General features: G+C 41.0%; 1 protein-coding gene across 2 annotated transcripts in view; it reads left to right on the top strand.

The window, feature by feature from the left end:
• Window positions 1-24,634, top strand: part of CG34370 (uncharacterized protein) — a 52,492-nt gene that overhangs the window by 17,194 nt on the left and 10,664 nt on the right. For both annotated transcript variants that reach the window (NM_001103934.2, NM_206199.2), the window contains exons 3-6: window positions 17,091-17,383; window positions 17,515-17,658; window positions 21,560-21,666; window positions 23,392-23,565. In NM_001103934.2, the coding sequence (NP_001097404.2) occupies window positions 17,091-17,383; window positions 17,515-17,658; window positions 21,560-21,666; window positions 23,392-23,565 (718 nt within the window). The remainder of the gene's footprint in view (window positions 1-17,090; window positions 17,384-17,514; window positions 17,659-21,559; window positions 21,667-23,391; window positions 23,566-24,634) is intronic.

Below are 24,634 nucleotides of genomic sequence, written 5' to 3'. Positions count from 1 at the left end.
TGAATGGCTGGATGGCAGACAAAACAAAAAAAAAAGGCGAGCCAGGCGATTCCTACTTTGCTGCTTTTGGCCCGAGCTAATCTCAGCACAGAGCAATTTGGCCAAGAATGTGCAATGCTGATTGCAATGGCCAAGGATTTGGGGGAAAAGTAAAGCAGAAAGGATTGCGCCTTATGCAACCATTAAATCGAAATTCCGAGCCAAACATCGATTTTGCTACCACAAAAACAATATTGAATATTTGCATAAAATATTGCAAATTCTCTCTTCAAATATTGCAACAACCTCTTGCTGGAAAAAATGTAGAAATTCATTTTGCTTATGGATACCAGCTACACAAAACACAATTTCGATAGTCCTAAAATGTTTCATAAATAATAAAAAAAAAGATTCCAGCGCTAGCAGAAAAGTATTCACTTTTTCTATGAAGAAAGGTGAAGTGAATTTAGAATGTTTTTTTGTGTGCCATTTCACAGACCTAAAAATAATACTCTACGAGATCAGAGATAAGCTTGGTATAACACACATATCAAGTACTAAAATCAAATACAAGCACTGCAGGAGTATGGGAGAAATTATTTCAACAAAATTTTAATTAACAAACCAATTAGTTTTGTGTTTGTGTCCGAAAAAAAAAAAACTAATAGGAGAGGAGATAGACGAACTCAACTCGTTGCCAAAGTTATAAAAACAAGGCAGCAAAGGAAAACAATGGCAAACAAACAGCATTGACCCAAATCAACTTGAAAAGGAAGCATGTAAAAAGCAAATACGTAACGAAGGCGTAGATACAGATACAGATTCAGATACGGATCCAGATACGTATATGGACAGAAGGTGGGGCAATTCGAGGGTTTTGGGAGAAGTTCAAGCTTAACCGCAGGCCACAAGCTTTGCAGCAGTCTATATGGCAATTTAGATAAACTTGTTCTTGCCGTTTTTATTGTCCATGCTGCTGTTGTTGTTGTTGTTGTTGTTATGCTGGCATTGACCAGGCCAAGAGCACCAGATGCTCACCGCAAAAAGGCAAAAGTCAAGCCCCAAATGCAGGTCCTTGCGAGTTCATAAAACGACAATCTACTCGCATGGCAAAATAAAAGAAAAAGCTGGGCAAATTTGAGCTGTAATCGACAGAGGCGATGGAAAGGGAGGATATGGGTTGGCCAAAGGGAGCCGAATTGCAGGTTAGACCACAGGACTTTGATTAGACCTTTGACCTGTGCTCAGGTTTTCCCGCTTCTGGCAAAAATTGAAAGTGGAAAGGTTACCTCGTTGATTTTTTCCAACAAGCTAAAGGGGGAAAATGATTTCGGTCTTGGTATAAAATCGATTTTCTGTACACTCCGATGTTGCTCAAACAAATTAAAATTGAAATGGGCGCTTAGGAATACAGCTTGAATCAACATTGATTTCCATTTGAAGTCATAAATACATTTATAATGTTCTTTTGAAATTACAATGTTTTAATTAAAATATCTTCTCTATTTCTTACAGGTAACTATATACATATATCGGGAAATTTAATCAAGGTCGTCGAGTGATGAAAAGCTGGCGAAAATGCCCCATTACCAGCTAATGAGACTTCCAGCCTGGCTACGTGGCTCGGCGTTCACATCATCGGGGCCTGAGCATAACGTCCTTTTTTCTTATTTACCCGGCCAGCTCAGAGCACCGCAGATTGCACGTGAAATTCGCAAATTATGCAATTAACCCATTTCCAGCGAGATGGCCACATAAAAGGTAACTGCAAGGCGGTTCCAAGGCAAATGAAGTGTGCTCGTGTGTGTTTGTGTGTGTGTGTGTGGGAAGCGGTATTGTGCGCCCTTTTAACTTTAAATAGCCGCAGGCAGGCAAATCTTTTTCATAAATTTGCACGGCACCTTTTTGGCCAAGGCCCAGAAAAAATCCACCGCAGAAACAATGGAGGCAAAAAGAAAATGGAATGATGCAGAGGCTGAGGAGCGGCAATCTCAGTTAAATTCAAACTGACGCTGCAATTAAGCATAATGTCCTTGCAGGGATAACGTTAAGTGGCGCGTGAAATTACATTAATCATTGAAGGGATTTTTACATGCAACGACGAAGGAGCCAACCGCAAAGGCTGTTGCACCTGAAGGTCCTTTTTTCGCCCACGCTCCTGTTTTTCGCTTTTCATTTTTTTCCCTTTCTGTTTGAACGGGCGAATGGATATTGGGTGGAGCTGTGAGTTCTGGTCAAACAGCAGCTTATTTTGTGGGCATTTCTCCGACCGGTTTTTTCGTGTTTGTTTTTGGCAACCGGCGAATGGTGTGGAGTTGACTGCGGAAAAAAGGTAATTTTTAAGGACTACAAAGGTCGGAGGTGGTGTGTAAAAGCAACCAAAGCGAGTGTGTTCGAAACGTTACTTAAACTAATGAAATTACATATTTTTCTTGGCAACCAGAGCAGAAAAGAATGTATAGAATTGTCGATTTTTCAACCCATTTGCTTTGTTTATCGACCGGTGATATAGGTTATATTAAATATTCCTCTACAAGCTTATAATTAAATGCATCTACTTTTATTGTGCCAAACAAAGCAGCAGCTTATTGGCCCTCAGATGTAGGCAGAACATAGAACATCCAACCATTTTCCACAGACGTATTGCACACAACACTACTCTCGCGGCATAATCAAATTTTGCAGGCAAGCAACAATTTCATTTTAGGGCCACGCCTCCTCACGGCCCTAAATTTTATCCAGTTGGCTTTACTTCATATTTTTTGCGAGCCTTTTCAGGCCACGAATCCGGGAAATAGAAAACGCAGGGCGAAGGCGGAAAAAGGACCAAAAGGGAGGGGCATTCGGTTAGGAACGAAGCCCTTGAACTATGCAAATTTCAGTACGAAACTGGGAGAAAAACGGAGGGGTTCTGGGCACAACGCATGTTGCAAACTTTAATTGCCGCGAATTCTGCTGCGAAAATGGATTTTTTGGCGGCTGTAACTTGATAATTGATTGCTCAAAGTAAGCAAAGACCCCCCCCCCAAGAAAAAAAAAAAAACGGGGACCTCCAAAGGAAGGGCCTTTGATCAAAGCAACTCGTTCTGCCCGTCAAGCAGAATTCCATTTTACACTTCGCCCCAAAGGAAAGGCAAACACATTTCAATTAGCGCTTCCCGTTCCCCAAAACGAAAGTGCAACCCCAAAACAAATGCACGGGGGTTATTTCATGTTGGCCACGGGATTTGCTAGCATTTGCAGATTTAAAGCTTAAATCTCGTGAAGCTTAGAGTTTCACGAGCGGATTAAAATGGTTATGGCAAATAATTCCATAACTCTAAGGCAAAAGAGCGAAAAAATATCGGCAAAGCTATGCCATCAGAGCTATTACTGATACTTCTGGCAATCAACATGGAAAATGTTATTAAATCTGAATAAAGGTGCCCGAAATAGTGCCAGATTACAAATTGTATTTCAGCAATCGGATTATGAAATATATTTACACAGTTAGTACGGGAATTAGTCAAGGAACTAAAGTGGAAAAAAGAAATATCCTAAATGAGTTAGCTGGCAACTAAAAGGACTCGTGTTTAAAGGATAAACTATTTCAACAATTAAACCGTTTATACTCGATTCATGTTATTTTATATTTTTTAAAATTGCAAAGAGAAAAGATTGAATACTATCTATAGCATTTATAAATGTTTAGCTCTGATGCGAAATGAAGTGCAAATTTTCATTTTCATCCAAATCTTGAAGGGGCCCTTAACAGCAGTCGGGACGTTCTTTTTTCCTTATTACTGGGCTCCTGGAAGTCCTGCGGCACATACATATGTACTTAAGCCCATGTATGAACTACTGACTTTGGCTTAGCAAAACAAAAAAAAAAAAAAAAAACATTTGCGGTTCTCCGCTTGATGATGACGTTGATGGCATTGCTGTTGTTGTTGACAAAGCACAAAGTGCAGCATGCTATAGAAAGGACCACCTGGTCCAAACACATAAAAAAGCATGGAACAGGTAGAGAGTTTTTATTATGTCACACAAGTGCTTCCTATGACACACAACTTCCTGGTTAAGGTGCAGCACAAACACACAGAAAGGAGTGCCGTAAAAGCAAAGCTGAAACAAGGACAGCTCCTTGTTTGTTTGCCTGCGTGATAGTGCACTGAGCGAAAATGGTTCAAGTTTAACATGAACATTAATAAGCATTTCTTTGTAATAGATAGATAGATTTATTAATAATTATAAATTTTCACAGCTTTGTTATTTCTTCCATGAAACAAAGATCACTATTACACTTTTTGCAATTGGTTAATGTTTGTCGGTTTCGAGTTGCTGTTTTAGTATTTGTTAGGTGTATGTAAGTATTCCATGAGCAACTGCCAAGAACTGGAAGAGTCCATTATGAGTTCTACGCCTTCTGGCAACAAAGTTCTTGGCTCCCCTGTGGCCTTCGGGAACTAGTAGCTGATATGCATTTTTCGGCTGATTCCGGTGGAAAGTTGTACGAAAACTTAAATTTCTTGCCAGCGAGTTATCAATTGCCGGCATACGAACTCTCGAGACGGGCTCAAGTCGTTCCACATGGCGTATACTTAATGCCCGACTCGAGCGACTACAAGAAGCTTTTCCACACTTACTTAAGCCTTTCCCCTCGCCGCCTTCCCACCAATCAGCGACCACACGAAATTCGAAACATTCTCAACTGCTACTTACATAATTGCGAACTACCCGGAATCCCTTCGTCCTGCTGCCGCGACCTAAACTGTTGCCAAATTTCTACCGAACTTCATCAAAATTCCAATTAGCGCTTACACTCAATTACAAGGCGCAAGGAAACTGCCACGCCCACTTGACAGGGCGGGCAGCGAGAGCAAATACAAAACACAAATACAAAACAGTGAACAGTGAGCACAGAACCACAGAACACAAAAGGCGAGTACATTAAAAACTTTACCACGAAAATTGCCAAAGATTTTCGAGTGGAAAGAGTTTTGGCAAATAGAAATAGGAAATGGAAAGTTTTCAGAGTGCGAGGAAAAGCAAATGGGAAAACCCTTTTGTTGCGCCTAGTTAAAGTCCTTTGGCAACGTTTTAAAGTCACGCCAAACACAGCAAATGTCGTTAGTTGGGGGGAGTGGAGCCAGGATAATATTGACGGCGCGCAAAAGGATGTGGCAAAGGGCTTTCGTGGAGAAAAGCCAAAGCTGCCGCAGGATATTGAAATTCATGTGTAATTATGAACACAAGCCCAGACTCTCGCACAACGACCCTTCCGCATCCTTTTGTAATTGTGAAGCCCGCCGCACCGCAATCCTGGCCTCGAAACAATTCTAGCAGCAAATGTGACTTATACACAACGCGCCCACAAAAGCCTGTGCACACCACATCCATATAGATTCATCAGCCAATGGGGAAATTAAGCGAAATGGAAGCGCAAGCTGTAAGACATCCCCCCAATCTCCTCAAGTGATTTCATCAACGTAATACGATAAATTTCATAATGAAACGATGGGTAATTGCCCCAAGCCCGTGGCTTCGCCACATATGTATAGTTCTGCTGAGTGGGTGTGTGTACATATCATCATTTTGCATCTATACAGGGAATTTCGGGCCATCGAGGGTTGTTTTTGGAAAGTTAAATTGGCTCTGGAGTTTGATTAAAGAAAAACATTAGGAGAATAATGTATTTTTGTAATGCATATAAGCAAATATGCCAAATTAAAGGGACACAAAAACCACAAGTCAATATTGTAAAACGAGGTATATATATACTTATCTGCAATCATAAAAGATTCAGAATTATATGTACATATATTATTTACTGAAAATTGTAAACCACTGCAATATAATGTTAAATAGACAAGGCAACTCCTATATAAAATATGATTAATTAAATTTGAGATGTAAGTGCCGTTTACACCTCGATAAAAAATACTTAATAAAAACTGCCAACACATCTGTTTCCAACATTTAAAAAAAGAAATAATAATAACGATCTGTAAATATTAAGTTTTATTGTATTTTACTTCATTTACTTTCCATTACAAACAATTCAATTGTTCTGCCAACCAATTTTTGACTACCTTTTTTCTCAACTTGTTTCCTTTGTAAAAAAAAATTCAAATAAACCGATCAAAAATATATGAAACACCTTAAGCACATTGCATACATTTGTATGCACGATATGCGGAATGTATTTATAATATTTTTAAAACTTTCTAGGTGAAAAAATTACCGACGGCTTTTTGCGAAACAAGGCGCATTTTGTTTTTATTTGGCTTTTCGGGGTGTTACATTTTTTATGCGTACGCATCAAATTTGTTTTCATTCCATTTGCAATAAAAATATTTCGCTGTCCCCATTTTGTTGGTGCCTCAGTAATTGTTTTATATCAGCGGGGATGCAGCGACAAATTCAAATGCAATAAATTTTTATTAATTTCTTTGTGTTTCGTGTGTTTGCGTGTGTTTGGTTGGGTTTGTGTGCTCTGTGATTTTAAGCAATTTGTTAAAGCAAATATTGAAATAAATTTGTATCCGTGTCAGCTTTGTGCAGCGCTCTCAATGTTTATTTGCTCTTGCGATTATGCAGCCTTTGATTTGATTTATTTATATGCACGAATAGCTTTGATTTATGGAAATTTCCGTCACTTATATTTTCCCCCCTGCCGTGGATTATGTGGCAAATAACGTTGTTAGTTTTCTCACTGGCTGCTCTCTCAATTATCGAAGGTTTCTCTTGCAGAATATATATGATTTCTATATCGGACAGATATCAAAACTGTACAATATATCATATTAACCATGCTGCTTTGGTTTGCGGATCTGCGCGAGCTAAAAAAGCCTCACAAAAACACGCACAACTTTGCCATACAGTAATTTCCTGTCAAACTTTGTGCATTGTAATTGAGTGTAAAAGCAAAACTTCGCCTACTGCCGGGAAAAATGCGGGAAAACCATCCTGTCTTGGCTCTTGTATCTTAACTATGTTGCCAAAGCCAAAAGCCGCAATTGAGGAAGCTACTCAAAAAAAAAAAAAACAAAAGAAAACAAAAAACAAAAATAAGGGAAAAACTTCCATAAACTGTAGCCAACACCACAATAGTTGGAAAAGCGGTGGGGGAGGACACATATGCTGCGGCTTGAATTTATGAAGCTTTTGTTTTCTTGTTTACTTGCAACGAGCTCTGGGCAAAAAAAAAAAACAAAAAAACAACAAAAAATTATACCAAATTATGGTTAGAGTTTTAACTTGTTTATTACGCAAAGGAAGATCTTCACCCAGCAGCCCTTTCCTTCTCCGCTACTTGAAACAAGTTTTTTAATTTAATTTTCATGAAAATTCATGAATATTTCTTTCGCACGTATCAGCAATCTTTTATTAGTCTCAAAAGTTTTCTTTCGGCAGCCAAGTCTGAGTTAAGCTCTTCAGTCAACACATCTGCGGCGAGTCTGTGGAAAATTTGCAATTAAAATGCAGGGAAAAGTGGAAACTCGAAGTTGAAGGAGGTCGGCAGATGGGGCAGGTTGCTCAAAGTCCTTAATTGTCGGTTTGGTCTCTGGTATGAACATATGAATACGAAATATTTATTGAGTAATTAATGATTTGCAATTTGTAAATTTGATGAAATGATAGATGGATTAAAGGCACTTTTTAGTAGCTTATACTCTGCTATTACCGAAATTTATATTTTAATCATTGGATTCGATAAGTTCTTTTCCATTAAACTGGTTTTAAAGTTGTCTTTAAACTAGGCCTTAGCACCCGCTAGCTAAGGCCAAACTTTACCCAACTGAAAGCATTATCCTTTTGTCAAGCTACTTAGCTGGGAGGGAAACGAATGGCGAGCCAAATCAACATTAACATTGCTCATACGCCCCATTGTACCGTCCGCAAATTAAACGCCCGCTCTAATCGGTTGCGGCTGCTTTAGCTGTCTGCTTTCGGAGAGAGCCGTATAAATATTAATAACCTCTCGCATGGCAAACCACGGCCTCTGCCTCCCCGGAGAGCTTGTCAAACACATCAAAGATGGCTGAAGGCTTGGATTTCGTGGAGGGAGGGAGGGGGGGTGGTTATACGCCATACAATTGCTACAAATTGCATTCGCCCGGCTTTGCTTTGTCCGCGGAAAGTGGTGATACATGTGGAGTAGGGAACGGGTAGCAATTGTATGCCAAAACATCAGCCTAAACAACATTACAACATGCATCATCAACATAATCAGCAACAAGCGCGACTACAACAACGACGGAACGACGATGATGGAGGCGGTTTTTGGGTGGCAAACCGGAGCTAGGCATCGCATGTCGTGTCATTCAACCGATATCGCTTGATCTGCGGGGGGTGGCGGGCGGGATGAATGGGGCGGGGTTACCTAGTTCGTGGATAAATTTAGACATGTGCGTGCCATGCTCGACTTCATTATCTGCCTTGGTTCTTTTCGCTTCTTCCTCTCGAACACTGAAAGAAAATGCTAGCTATCTCTTAAGATGACGCCATAAAGTGTGCTACAGTTTATGAATGTAGTCAATATATCTTGGACAGGAGAATAATACAATATATAAATTATTTATTATTAAGTTCTGTTTTTTAATGCATGAAGAACTTATTCTTAATTTCTAGAACTTAAACATATAGTAAAATTTTCCTTTGCCATTTTCCACTCATCAGAATGTTTCCTTTTTTTCGCGGTGAGTTTTCCACTCCCCCACTTGAATGCTCTCTTTGTGTGTGTTTATCTGCGTATTAAATTGCAAGCTCGTGCCTTTCCTTGTATTTGTTCTTTGCATCCATTGTTGTTGCTGCTTTCTGCTCGGCTTTCTCCTGCTCAACTTTCCACTTTCTATCTCTCTCCATTTCTCCACGTGGCTTCTCCCGCTGCCTTTGTCATTTTTCTGCCTTTATTTTTATCCGCACGTGAGTCTTGCGAGTCCATTTCAGTTTACTTAGCCTCCGCTTTATTCGGATCCCCTCTGCCTTAAATTGTCTGCTATAAGTTTTATTATCTCAGCATGTTTCGATGTACCGAATGGAGGAGAGATAGCACAAATAATCGTAAAAATAGTCTATCTATGCCAGGACGATTGATGGGCACGAATAAAGTTGATTTATAAATGATATCAACTTGAAAACAACGGCCATGTGCGTGAGAATTAGGTGCATTTATCTTCATACATCATTCCTATCGACATCAATTAATCGGTCATTTAACATTGGGATTAGCTCAGAGCATTCGAAACCGTAGATATATAAATAAAAACATTTAGTTACGAACCATTTATATTAATACATTTTCCAGGTATTCATAAGTAAATAAGTCAAGACATTTTTATTAGATCTACAAACTCGTAAACAAGCACATATAAAATACGTTCCATAAATATAAAAAGTAAATGCCTAAGCATCTTATTAAATTCTGGGAGAGCATTTTCCGGCTTGAAATCTCCTTAATTTCGTCAAGACAACTCAATCTAGCCGCCTGGCAACATCTTCGCCCGAGTGATCTGAACTCAGTGTTTTCCTAGCTGAGTTCGTGTGTCAGGAATAGGGCCAACAGCAGGATGTGGCCAGGACACAGACGCACACACTCACACGTACATCCGAAGGAGCAAATGTCGCCTGCGACTGACTTGATTGTCTTGTGCCATTCGGACTGGAGGCCTAGGAAATTTGTTGCTCCTCCAGTTTCCATTTTACTCGGCGAAACGTTCATGCCATGCATGACAATTTTCCGGGGGTTTTCCAGGGAGTGTTCCATACACACACACACTCACACACAGACGGACTCACCCGCTCCCACGTAAATTTCATGCAATTTGTTATGTTTTATGTGAGGGGCTGTGATGTTACGCCTGGGAATCTCAAAATGACAGACTTCAATTTATACAATTTATTTTATTAAGTCAAACGTTTGTCTCTGCTGCCTCTGTCCCGCATTTTTTTCGTCTCTCTTACTCCTTCACTCTGCGGCTGCCCGTATGAGCGTTTTATTAACAAATTGATGAAACAATTTCCGCAGCGTTTAATATACGTAGCCAATTTTTATCTCTTTTTTTTGTGCTTTATCCATCAACTTTTTGGATTTCCGTTGTGAAAAGTTCACGGAAAGTGGGTAGGCAGTGAAAAAATGGTAGCCATTTTTATTGTTAAACGTATGGACGTTAAGATAATAAACGATATTTGATATTAAACTCTTATATATAACTTTAATATTTTTCAAGATTTCAAATAGGTTGTGCATACACTGCAATAACAAAATAAACTTAAAAATGTAAACAGTTAAACAATTTTGAATGAACAAAACTCCCTTGCAAGTTACCATCGTCAAGAATAATTAGAGAGCATTTCAATGGTCATTACATTCCGTCCCTTTATGGGCACGTTAAATTTTCATTTTTAGTGCATACACATAAAAATCTACGAAATTGGCAAATTTCAATTGCTCCTGGACCAGGAGCATCATCCGAATGGGGGCCAAGAACGGCGAGCAGGACCAAGAACCAGGCCATCATGGCCACCTAAGCGCCCATATAAATCTCAATTTATGTTGGCTATTTAGAAATTTCGGGCACGCAGCAGCCATTTCGACTTAGGGCACTCTGGATAGCCGGACTGTGTGGCATTTCTACGCTTTAGGCCTCAAAATTATTGAATCTAATTAACTTAAATGAAATGAATGAAGAGCGAGCGAGCGAGCGAGCGGAGCAAGGACTCGTTTAATTTATGGATGTGTATATAAATTCATTTGAAGCTCTTTAATTGCTGCCAAATGGGAAAACGTTTTCATGCCTGACTAAGTTCGGCATATACATATGTACATGTGTACATGTGTCTGGGCTCTGCTATGTGTGTGTATGTAAGCCATTTTGGGTTGAAGGTCAACAGCTTGATTGGGGGGATTAGGCTCCAACTTGGCTCGAAGCAAGATGCGGTTTTTGCTCTGTGTTGCTGTTGCTTATTGAAAATCGTTGGTTACTTTCGGAAAAAGCGGGAGAAATGCGGCAAGGGTAGTGTTTTTCGGGGAAACGTGGCCCAAGTTGCCTGAAATTGATGGGATAACAAAATTGTACTGATACCTTGTAATTAATCATGGCAAATGGGTCTGGCACGAACGCCAGGGGAGGGGGAATGTTTCTAATATTTATAATGCGATTTAGGGCAGATTAGGGAATTGTGTACTGAGTTGATGGCTTGGAGCTCAGCAACAAAATGGGGATTCGCACCCTTTACTCAAAGATTTTTGTAGATAGCAAATGAAAGCGGCTTAAGCTTGTTTAAAATGATGTTAATATTTCACAAGGAAGAGTTGCGGGAGTGTTATTAAAAATCAATAAAGCAAATTACTAAGTAAATCTGTGAAATATATCTGTATAAATAAACTTAACTAGTAGTTACATTTTTCCTTTTATACTCTCTCTTATAATATAAATCTCGAATACCTTTTTTTCATGAATTTTATTTTAAATTACTTCCTGCTTTAGCAAGCAATGCTGATGAACTTGTCAGGAGGAAACTTTGAGTTCCGTCCTCACCTTTTACCCTTATTTCAAAAAGAATTGTGAAGCTTCCTGCTCCTGAATGCTTTCCAAAAGATTGATGCTGGGTCTGCACTGTTCCTGACATATTCGATATAAGAAATAAATTCGGGAAAATTCGCCTCCGGTACAACATTTTTTTGTGTGCCCATGCTGATGAGAGTTTTCCCAACATTTTCCCTGTTTAAATCAATGCGGAAAATTCAAAACGAACCCTTCATTTGCGCAGGAAGCAGAGCAAATAGCCCCAGGCAGTCGATTGGCCTAGACCACGGCTATTTAACTAATGAAGGAAAACCCCAAGTCTCAATCTCAGATTTCTTTTGCAGTTGTCACCCACCAAAAAGTGTAAAAAGAAATTCATGAAACGTCAAAAAATTACTCCCCCGCCCAAGGAGAAATTTGCAGCAGAATTTTGCCAGAATCAGCATAAAAAGTGTAAAAGGTCGCCGCTCAAATATGGCCCTCGGGTCTGGCCGAATAAAATCTATAAAAAAAAGGGGTGGGAAACTTTTACGCATCGCAGCACAAAGTGACCCTGGCAAGGAAGTCTTTGCGCAAAGGACACCCAAATAAAAAATAAACGGAAGAGCAATCGTGGAGAGAGGATCTAAAGAGCAAAGTAAGCCGATACACTTTGCTGTGGAAGTATTTCAACCAAAAACTGCCCCGAAAACTGAAATGCGAACGAGAAAACTTTTTAATGGATTTTCATGTTGATAAAATTATCACAAAACAGAAGAAAAGCACAGAAGGAGAAAATCTGTTAAGTGAGAACGACAGTTTACAGATACTCTAAACAGCAGTTGTATGCTAAATTTATTTTGTAATTTAGATTAACCCACAACTGACTTCGAGTTTGTGCAGGAAAACAATTGTCAAAATAAATAAGCTTTGAAATGGTGCATATATTTTCAATCTACTGAATATTTGGCAAGCCCGTTTGAAGCAGAGTATATCGATATGAAGCTCTCGAAAAGTATTCTGGGCTATATTTTATGTTTTTATCGCCCAACTCAGAGTTTTGTTTTTGCTGTTATTTGGATCTGACAGATTTGCTCGGCTTAGGATGCGAATCTACTGAGAAGCGTTCCCTTTTACCTCACCTTAACTCCCGGCCACCAAGAACTCATCATTGGGCATTCAATCAGTCTGTCAGCGAGTCAGTGAATCATTCACCGACTGGGTACTGAGTACTGGGTGGGGAATAACTTAGCTCTCAAGTGGGGTGTGAAATTTGAGTAGGCAATTTTAATAATTTAAGTAAATGATCCATCACCGTTACAGTTAATCTATCAGCGACGGTCGCAGCCGAACTGGAGTTTTCCTTTTTAACAAATTGTCTTGTTCGAAAGTTCTTTCTTTGCCCACAAAGAACGCAAAAAAAAAAAATGAACATCGAACGAGATAAAAAGTGACGGGAAAAATGTTGAGAAATGTTTTTGCTCCGATAAGAGAGAATTTGCTGGCTATTAGTATTTAAAGCGTCAGGTCATTTATATTCATTTGACTGCAAAATTTAATGGGCAGGGACACAGACATTGAGACCAAGCGCTGATAGATAATCTTAATATCCTTGAAGTGGACAAGCTAACAAAAAGGACGAAATAACAGATGAATGCCTCTAAAGAAAATGTCTTTAAGTTATTTAATAAATAAAATTATTGTGGAATTTGTATTGGAAAAAAGATAAAGCTTCAATTGGAGTATGTTTTCAATTTAGCAATATACAACCAATTTATAAACTTAAACTAAAACCAGCAATAAGAAATATGTAACCTTTTTTTTAGAATCTAAGAAACGCCAAGTTCTTTTGCAAACATATTGATCCTTTAAGGGTCAATCTCTTATTATTCAAATTGGTTTCCAAGTAACTTCTGACCCTGACATGTTTCATGTATCCGTATAAATTTAATATATCTAAAGATTTCCCCACGCCTTTCATCCCATCAAATATTGTCAGTTATTTCCTTGAGAAGCCCCACTTCAATTTTTGATGCCCAGCCGTAAGTTTTTGAACAATTTTTGAGTGCTGCTGTTTGGCAGTTCCTTTTCCAATTTTATGCAAAATTTATTGTTGTTGCCGTATTTTACGAGTTTTTGGGTTCCTCGTTGTCGTCGAGTGGTAAATCACTTATTTGAATAAGTCAATTTCGTTTCATTTCATTCGTCCCTTTTCTCAGCACCCAAGCTCCACATTAAACATCAATCTTGATGTGAGGCGGTGGGGTTTTGGGAGCAGACTCAGCTGCAAAATAGTGAAAGCCGCTTTAGGGACTGAAATTCTATTAAAATATTTATGCAAATGCAAAAAAGAAAAAGAAGGGGAAATCTACGAGCCAGCGACATCTGAAAAGCTCTCGATCTGTTACCCGCTCTTTCCTCCATTTTCACATCCGCTTTTCCACTGCCGCTGTTGCTGCGTATCTGCGTGAAAAATGTTGAACAAACGATTTTCATAATCGATTTTCATGTCTGCCACGGCACGGCCTCAATGGCGGTTGACAAGGGCGCGGGCGCGGGCGCGGGGGCGTAGGGTGTGGTCGGGCGGAACGCTTGTCAACCTTTATCAAAAAAGGGATCCACAAAAGTCAGAGGGCGGGGAAAGCCCCCAACCCAACCGAAAAGCCAAGGAAAAGCGTAGACAAATGCGTTGTGCGTCTGTTGACAATATATCAACATGTGGCCAACATGGGGCACAGTCAGATATGCAAAGACCAGCGACTTTCAGCATTATCGAAGCTCTACTTTAAGCTGCAACCGGGAACCATAAGGGCAAGCAGGGAGATTGAGTCCAGTAGTATTTCCTACTTCGCAGATCGCCCGAGCGCATCTAATCGATTCGCCCAAAGTAGAAAAAGTGGTAAAGGGAGTAAAAGCTAAACTGAAGTCTACACAGAGAGAAAAGTTACTGGTGTCGCTTGCAAAATGGTTGAGTGTTTGGAAAATTTGGATACCTTACTTTGGGTAAATTAAAACTTTCTGAGTTGAAGTCGTATTGAAAATGTTTTAATTCTCTACGAGTATTGGCCATAATAATAATTGGCCTTAGGCAATTATCCTTTTTCTCTGTGTAACATTTCTACAACGTATTGTTTTCTAGTCGTTGTTGCTTTTCCGTCCCCGACTTCAACTTCTCAATGGTCTTGTAACCCATTGAGTGGGTGTATCGCATGTGACAATAGTTGTGTGAACTTTACAGGACGAAGATTAAGGACCAAAGAACGAGGGCTCCGAGACCCGGGGAGCACCCGAGCAAGTCAAGTGGGTAGGAGGCTGTAAGGCGACTTAAGGCTTAACCAGTGAGTGAGTGTGCCACCAGTTGGACTTTGCCGTCTGGCACTTGGCGAGTGTTTAAATCATGGCTCTCAGTCTGCTTTCTTTTTGAACTGCAACTGTTGACGGGGCCAAAGGCCTCGGCTGAGTGATGGGCTTGTTTGTGTTTTCCTTTTTTTTTTAGCCAAAGACTGCAGAAACTTTAAAGGATCGTTCATCATTGCTTTCTTCGGGTTTTTGAGAATGCGGTGCATGGAAATAGGTCTTCAGTTTTTTTTACATCGAGATTCTCTTTTAGATTCCCCTTCATTTGAGATGATTACGGTTCTTAAATACAATGCTGCAAATTCCCCTTAGCAAATACTTGACAAGATTTCTGTATTTCGTATTAAATTTCAGTCTCCTATCTCTTCGAAACTTAGCCGTCCACCGCTAATTACCAGAAGCTGAATTTGAAGCTACAATTTGCGCGTTTATCTTTGACAGGCAACCCGCAGGGGGTGGGCGGATAAATGAGGCGTCACTGTAGGAGGCATTTCCATAGAATGTGTATTACATAATGAAACGCTGATAAATTAAACAGATTTGTTAGACGCCATCTCGCCTGTCGCCTTCGGCGATTTCCATCAGCCAGGACACCGACAACTCACCCCGCACGAAAGTGTTACCGCCCAGTCGACCGCCTAATCCTTCTTGATTTCGGCTTAAGGAACCCACAGGACAGGATAGGGATCCTTGGTATCCTTGGATCCAGACCACATGCCGCGCGGGAGGTGGCGACATGGGCTGCTGGTTTCAGTGGTTCCGGATGGGTGGTTCCGTGGGTTTGCCTGCAGCTAAGCTTATTGAATTTCGTCAAAATTCTGACGTACGTTCGCGTGTATCGATTCGCACACAAAGGCGATATCCTTTGGCTCTCCCCTTGCTCCATCCTCCAGTGCTCTTGTGGCTTCGCTGATTTAATCTAAATTAAACTGTACGATATTCATTTAATTATATCCTCTTTTTGATGTTTGTGTGTGGCAGCTTTTGCATTAAACGTAAAAAGTTTCTCTCATATTAATTATGTGCCCGATTCAATTAGAGGGGTGGTGGTTCAGTATATCCTTGAAGTTCGTTTAATTAGGCTAAGCACTCAATGAAAGACAGCGCGCAAAGGCGGAAGTGAAAGACTTTTTTCAACACCCTTTGTCCTCAACTGTACCCAATAAATGTACTTTTGTGTATTCCTCCCGCATTTGTCATTCATAATTTAACTAAAGAACGGCAAAAAGTTACGCAAATAACAGCAAAACAATCAGAGAAATGCGAACTGATAAAAACTGCGAAGACAAAAAATGTTGGTCACGTAACCTCCTTGTTTGCCAGCTCCCAGAATCCCAACGAGTTCGCTTCTCTGATTAAAAAGTTGGGCACAAGAATATTTTTGCATTATAGGCGAAAAGATCCTCGGCAAAGGACATGCACTCGCCTTTGGGGTAATTTATAAGCCAAGCCACACAAACACTCGACGCGAAAACTCAGCTCTCGACACGATTCTCCTTCCGAATTCTCAGTTCTCTCCTCGGTTCTTCTCAAAGGTCTCCTCAAAATTTTACGCGCCTTGACTGCTAAAGTGGGCGCTGGAGGGGGCGTGGCAGGACCTTCTCACATTTTTTTGGTCTTTGTCACAGTCAGGGACAACGAAGTCTGCGTCTTTTGCATGGGGGGGAAGTCCCTTCGCTAGAAATAAAGACCGTGATGGGGTGGCATTGTTAACAGCCAGACTTGAATTACAAATTCAGCACAATGTCCTTTTGTCATTTATGCATTTCGCTGTATAAATTAAGCACAATGAATAGGAACGGCCGCAGGAGCTTGCAGCTGGTTGCTCTGCTCCTTTAGATAAAAGCCCAAGTAAGCGGCGGCTAGAGATTAATAAGCCTAGTCCTGCGGTTAAGCATGCCCACATGCAACTAACTTAGAATCCGTTGCTGGGATTTGCAAAAAGCATCACACACGTTATCCGAGCCGAAAATCTAGAGCACGACTTTAAGCTTTCATCAACCGAAATGAGGCGATTAAGGTTCAAAAGTGAATCACATTGTTGGCCAATTTGGGAGTTCATCAACAAGATTCAAATCACCAGATTACAGACTAAATTTTGGTTCTTAATGTTATAAGCTCATTACCACGTAATATAGTTATATTTTAGTATAAATCGCACATGCCACAGAAATATAATTTTTGAATTACACATATCTGCGTTTGAATTGCACTTTTAATATCTTGCAAAATAATAAATATCTTGTTTGAATCTTCTTTCTTTAGGTGGCAGTGGCAGCGGAGGTGGAGGCGGCGGCGGAGGAGGCGGCGGTGGAGGCGGTGGCAGTGGCAGCTCGTCGGACGTATCGAGAGATCACTGCAACAAGACGGTGGACATCTTCGAGGACATCAGCTCGCCGGAGGTCAGCAACCAGAACGTGGGTCGTCCGCTGACCTGCTGGTACCGCTTCCGGACGCTGAAGGGAGCGCCCCGCGACTTTGTGCTGCGTCTGCGATTCAAGAAGTTCAAAGTGGGTCAGCTGCTGAATGCAACCCACTGCGAGGGCGGCTACTTGCAGGTGGGTGTGGCCGGCCAGTGGCCGACTCTTGATTTATTGGCGCCGCATGTGTCGCGGCTAATTTATATCGTGGGCTAAGCGATGGCGTACGCGACATACTAAATCGAGTTTTCCTGCATCCATTGTTGCAGATTGTTGATGGCAATGCCAAGACGGATGTCTCGAATCGCCGAGAGCCCGGAATGTTTTGCGGGGAGGCGGAACAGCCGCAGACATTCATCAGCGAGACCAGCTATGTGAAGGTGCTCTTCCACACGGACAACTTTACGGATCAGGTGAGCCAGCAAGCAGGACATTTTCTTTCGCCATCTCGGCCGGGATCTCGGTGGGACTTTTCATTTTTGTGCTCCAGCCAGGAGAGAATTCCAATTACTGCCGTGGCAACAAAGACGGGCATCCTTGAGGTCCTGCCGTCTGTTGTCTTTTGTCGCCAGAGTCTTGCCACTTACACTAATAAACAAAAGTCCCCTTGTCCTGGTTCCTTGCATATTTCTCGGGCCTTAGATATATATATCTGCACCGAAAGAAATATAGTTGTGCAGTGAGAATAAGTTTCAGAAGAGCAGAGCTCAAAAAGCAAAGTTAGATCTTTTCTTATTCGACAATGTGTATGTATAGTAGGAAATTGCATAATTCTAGATTGCCTTTAGGATATTATACACCCCGCTATTTGGCCTTCTTTTGACTATCCATTTAATAAACTTAACTTGATTTTTCCCAGTGTGCGCGTATAAATGTCTGTATATTTATATTTATCACATAATTTAAGGAAAATATTACAGCACACAAGTCTTGGTAGCCTGTCTTCGCCCTTTTCACTCCGTCATTCCCCAACCAGAACCCCCCCGTTCTGCTTTTCCCGGGCCGACCCCCATCCTTGCTCCCTGTTGGCTCCGCTGCTTCCATGTCCTGACCCGTGTTGCTCTATCTGCTCGGTTGCATCTATGCAACTCACTTTCGCACTTAGCGAGAGTTATACACACAGATACTCCTGCCAGCCTGTGTGTGTGCATTATTTTTCTATTTTTCCTTATATTTATTTTTCTCCTTTTCTGTATTTTTGCATGCATTATTCAGGAGTGGGTGGAACGTCTATGGCGAGGGTGGACTGCACTGTTGTCTGGCCTCCGTCTGTCGGCGTGTCCTGCGTCCTGTCTCCTGCATCCTTTTTGGCTGGCTGGCGCCGTCAGTCTCCTCCTGCTGATATATATATACAGCAGATTATATATACAGACGCATATCTATGTGAATTTTTAGCTCACAACTTGAATTCTATTTAGCTTTGCCCCGTTCGCTTTTCGTTGCTATTTTCCCTCAGATTTTCCTCACTATTTTTTTTTTTTTGTACTTTTGTATTGCTTTTTTGTCAACTGCTTGGCTGCCGCGTTTTTGATGCGGTATTTGCATTTATAAAATGAAAGATAAGTTCTTTATGTCACATAAAGAATTTCAATATTTATAATGGAGATTTTTTTTCGGCGAGGGCGGAAGGAGGACCCTTGAAATATGCATAGCTAGCAAATGGTAACAGATGGAGGGAAATTATACCCAAAAAAAAAGTAAAACAATAAAGCTTGTTATTAGACGGGAAAGTGGCAGAAAAAGCAATAACTTGTTTGTTGACTTTTAAGGAAGATCTGCAGGGATGGAAAATTTTTAAATAAATATATTTTGGTATGTGCGAATAAGGAATAGTTTATACACTCCTTCCAAGCATTTGCACATGCCAATCGCTAATCTCCAAACCAATTTCCAATCTCCCCCATTCCATCATAATGATATAGCCTTCAAAATCACATCCCCGTGAATATCCATAACTCTATTCCAGCCTTCCTGTTCCATTCAATCCCAAAGTCAAATAGTTGCCCCCTCTTTTCGCAGTGCGTATTGGATGCAGGCGATTGGCTTTATGGCCGGGCTTACAACAAGTTGCATGGATGTGCAAACACAAACAACCGACTAAAGCCATGAATGAGTGCTCCAAGCTCCAAGCTCTACGCTCCATGCTCCATACTCCATACTCCATGCTCCACGCTTCGGAGCAGACAAGCTGGAGAGGGCGGCAGGATTCGGGGTCCTCCGGCAGGACAGGACACCCTCCAGAGTGTGTCTTATGCACACCTTAATGGAGTCATAAATATTTATGAAAACTCTCCAAGCTCGCTGGAAGTTGCAAGTTGAAAGTTGGCGGATGCTGCGCTTTGTATTCGTTTTTTTTTTTCTGCTTTCTGTTTTTGCGTTAAGCAGACGAGAACTTTTTACCACTTATTCGGCGCGAGTGCGTCGGTTTGGCGGGCCAGGGGTATTATTATTCAGTAATAAATAAAAATAAGCGACAGCTCCGGCAATGTAATAACACAATTTAATGAGCGACAAGTCAGCAGCATCGCCCAGTGGCGGCAGAGGAAACGAAATAATTTCGCATTCGCATTAACATAATATCCATGCGAAATAAATCAAAAATAATTTCACAAAAACGCGACGCCAAAGAGCAGGCGGCAACAAATCAGTTTGAAATTTTAATTTATTCGAGCGCAAATTTGTCAGGACATTAACGGCAGGACGACCGTGGAAATCATCGGCATAATCTCCACTGCCATCGCCATCATCGTCATCGTGATAATCAAGCGAATCGGGATCAGCAGAGCATTCAAAATCTGCACAGAGAGGTGTCAAAAAATAATAACAATATTTTATATAAAACGATGAGTTATTTTTATAAAACAAAACAGTGAGTTCACCGCTCAATTGCATTTATAACATGGCTTAGCAAACAGAAAATGAATATTTTGAGCATAGTTGACAGTAGTTTTAGGTAGATAAATATATATTTAAAAGACTTCTTTGAACTCTCGATTTTTCCCTCGGTGTAAGCACACCACATATATAGACATCTGCATAAATATACTGCATCCGAGCAGGGTTATCTTTGGGGTGGCCAGAGCGGATGGGTATCCACGTGAGCAGCATCTGGATAAATCGAAACGAGCCTGTGTCTGCCATTGTTCACATCGTTAAGTGGCGCTAACGTCATTGACGCCGGTAACGCATTTAATATTGACATGTGCATTACGCCCCCCCCCCCCCTCCCGCCAGCCGAGGAACCAACCTACTCAGTGAAACCAATTCCGATCCCCCGGCGCAATCCTCCTGAAAGACCCACGATGGAAAATGGCCAACGAGGTTTATGTGGCCATCATGGCCGGCGGAGCAATTTGGGAACGGGGTAAATTGATAGCCATGACGTTGACTTTGCGGCAGGTGGAAGGAAGGTGTGGCGGGGCGGGGCGGGGCATAAGGAAATCGCTTTTGCGGCTGTCCGTTGATAATTTCGACTTTGATATCCGTAATTGAAATGAATGTATTTTGGGAATGGCGCAGCATGAATTCGATTAGCAACCAAATCGAATCAAAGCTCACAAATTGCCAATAATCATTGCTTTTGTTTAGCCTATCGAGTTGGTCGTGAAACTTTCCAAGCGAAAGACACACTCAGTCGAAATGGTATTACATCCATAGAAAAACTAAAGAATTTAATAACGTAATAATAACGAATGCGCAGCAATGTCTTGGCCATTTAATTTTCAGTAGTTTAAATCAACTTTAAAGATGGGAGCGCACATAATAAAAGAGCAGCCTTGAATAAGTTTTAACCATTATTATTCTGGAATATTTTTTTACAGGCATCTTGGTTCGTTACCCTTTTGTAGCCCCCGTGTTTTCCCCCATTTCGCCTTCATTTCTTTTGGCCATTTCCAGCTGTGTGGGCGTTGGGTGCGGCCTGCGGCGATGGGGGCGTGGCAGCTGCCTACGTCACTGCAGCACGTCATTAGCGCTGATGAGGCAACGGCAACCGTTGCAATGGAACAACAGGCAAACAGGATGGCAGAGGCTCAGGGAAAACTCGGAGTCTTATGTGGGCGTTGGTGGCAGGGCAAATGACATTGCACATTTCCATGCGGCATGCCATGGAATGAAAAGAGGGTGGAAAGGGAGGCGGTGCCACGGCGAGTCACGCAATTGTCTGACGCCGAGCCAAGCTGGAGAGAAATTGACAAAATTCATCAGCAAGAACGGGCAAGGTGGGCGTTGCGGGGGCACACACACACTGCGTATACGTGATTTTCAGCCATTGTCCACTCATCCCGAACTTTTCTCTCTATCTCCCCATTGCAGACCTACTTCACATTCGATTCACGCGCGGAACAGCAAACCGAAGTCTATCTGCGATATGGCCAACATCCGGAATTATATCCAAATCGTCGCGGCGAAGTTGTTCAAGGGTGAGTAAAAGGCTAACAAAAAAAAAAAAAAACACCAAACGGGTAATCGAATGGGTTTCCAAAGAGACTCTTTTGGGCATTGGATCTTTTATATAGCCCCGGCGCTAATTCAATTTTATTACTGAAATATTGAGCTAGGGTGGGCATATTTTTGACGGCCCGCTTCTGACAAAGGGACTTGTCTTCGGACCGCTGGCGCATTTCATAATCATACACGAGTCGGAAAACAGCGGAGAAAATCCGGCAACAGAAGGTCGCATTAAATTGAATTACTTGTGCTTTCTGCACTGCGGCAAACATAAAATTCGCGAGCGGGAAATCGGGAGGATTTGCGCCTGAAGGATGGCTGAAAAAGTCGGCAATTGAAACCGAAGAGAAGAATTCATTTCGTTGGGCAACTCCCACCCGAAATCCTGACAAAAATAAAACTTTGCAGACATTAAATTTTATTTGATTCTCCTCTTTTTGGAATTGCCATTTTACCCCTCGGCTCTGCTAGTCTAACTTTTATCTTAATAAAATAAGTTGCAAGTTTTAAGCAAAGATTCCGGCCGAAAGTAACGAAGCGGGGCGGAATATGCTAGATTTACCCAGATGATATTTGTGCACATGCACGCAAGTGTCTGGAAGGAGAAAAGTCTGCGAGTATAAAGTTTCGAAGTAGGCTTTTTTTCAAATAACTTGCCGTATTGCCGCAGATGATACTTGGGAAATGAACAAATTTGAAAATAAAATAGTAAAGCTGTTATAAATATCTTTTTAAGTATATATAGTGAGCACATTTATGCAGTTATGCAATTTTATAATTTACGGGATAATAAATGTATCAAATAACACTATAATTAAGAGTTCAGTTCAGTTGAAAAGAAAGCACATAAATTACACATTTCCGAAGTTGTCAGAATATCATTTTACCCAGCAGTTCAAGGACATACATCCTTACAAACGAAACGTATCAGTAAAATGAATTTAAATTAAAGCCAAAATCCTCTGAACGGTTATTAAAATATATTAAAGGGATTCTTTTTTTCTCATTTAAAACCATTCTTTCGACAATATTTTTGCACTTTAACTGGCGTCAAAAGCTAGCTTTTTAAGACCCCATAAGGGGCGACCTCGAGGACCCTCGTCCTTGTGGAATGGCGGAATTCCCGCTTCGTATCACCCACATGGCCAATATGATTTTTATGCTAATTTTGCGGTCACGCGCCTCGGCAACCAAGCCAAAACGCAAACCCAATTGAAGACCAAACCAAAGCAAATTGGCAAAGACAAAGAGTGGAAGGGATGGCGAGGGGAACGAGGTTGTGGGAAAAGGGAATAAAAATGGTAATCATATTTGCGCTGGCCTCTCCTTTGAATGATTTTTCGTTTGTTTTACTTAAACAAATTGAAAATTATACGCACAAAACGCAGAACGAATAAAATTTGAACACAATCTTTTGTTGTAATTTACAATAATTTTACAAGCCTGCAAAAAACGCACATTTGCAGAAGGGAAATTGGCGAGGGAGTGTAGCAGGAATTTCCAAATCAGTGAACACAATTTTCTGGCTTCCTTGACGCAGTTAAAGGAATGGGCCAACGAACCCGAAAAGTACCAAGGATCATTTAGGATGCCTCCTGGGCAAAACCTTCACCGGAGGTTTGGGTGCCATAAGCAATTTGAAACAAATTAAATTAAATAATCATAGCTTACATATATATTTTGTTTTTCACCAACAGCTCCTACTGCGAACGCGAGTATCGAGATTGTCGCCTGCAGACCTGTTACGTTCAATCGCCCGCATATCCTGGCCTATATCCTCGGGCCCTGAATTGCCGCTATAAGCTGCACACTCGCCAGCCATATATCAAATTGTATCTGCAGAATGAGCAGTTTGCAGTGGATGGTCAAAGGTCAGTTGGCACATCAAATGTAATAAGCCGCAGTTCAATTAAATTATGACAAAAGCATCACTCTTAATTATATTTTATTTGAATATGTTATGTTCATTTAATTAGGCAAAAACTATTACAATTGGATTAGTTTTTAATTCCAAATTATAACATAAAATAATCAGAGATATTCTATCTGTTTGCGAAAATTATAAAGCCATCAGAAGCACGTTAACAAAGTTTATTTTATTTATGCAAATTTATTTCACCTCCATTTATCTATGCCTTTTTTTCCGAATCGAAATTAGTGTTAAATGCAACACCCTGTAATTTGTCATTTTGGCACGCCGACTGCACAATCCACAGAATTCGACGACATTTGGCCCGAAAACAGTGTTGTTGCCAACGGTTGTGTTGTTGTAATGCATTTGGCATGCTGACAATGACAATTTGACAGAGCGTTCGTCGCAAAAATTGGCACCAATTTGCTGGAAAACGTTGGCGACATGTCCTCGGCTTGCATTTCCACCGTATCTATCTGTATGCGTCACTTTCCGAATCGGATTCCACCCTCCCTCTGTATCTGTGACTCTCCGCCCGTCTCTGTGTTTGTGTCTGGCGAAATTGGCTAAAGGATTACGTTTTGAGTGAGGTTGCCCTCGATTGTGGCGAGAAAAGAAGGGGAAGAAAATGCTTGCCGTCATGGCTGTCTCGCAATATTAATGCCAAAATGATGAAAGTTTCTGAGAAAGGGAACAATTCAACCCACCTTTAAAAGCATATCATTCCCAAAATGCATATCCATTCAATTTGCAATAAGATACTTTTCCCTAGCAGTTATACCGAAAAGTCTGCAGTCGCAAATAACTAACAGGGATATGGAATATAACAAAATAATATGCATTTTTAAACTCGAATTCATTAGCCAAACTCACTTGCTGGCGCACCTGCAAATCATTTTCGGCTTAAATCAGAACCTACATATTTTATTAGCATCGACCCTCACCCAGGTGGGCATAAGTCCCCTGGAATCCCTGCCCATCCTTTGTCGCGCAAATACAATTTACATTTGCTTAACCAAAATGACCTT

The sequence above is a fragment of the Drosophila melanogaster genome, chromosome 2R (genome assembly GCF_000001215.4).
Source record: "Drosophila melanogaster chromosome 2R".
NCBI lineage: Eukaryota > Metazoa > Arthropoda > Insecta > Diptera > Drosophilidae > Drosophila > Drosophila melanogaster.
This window is presented reverse-complemented; position numbering and strand designations above follow the sequence as displayed.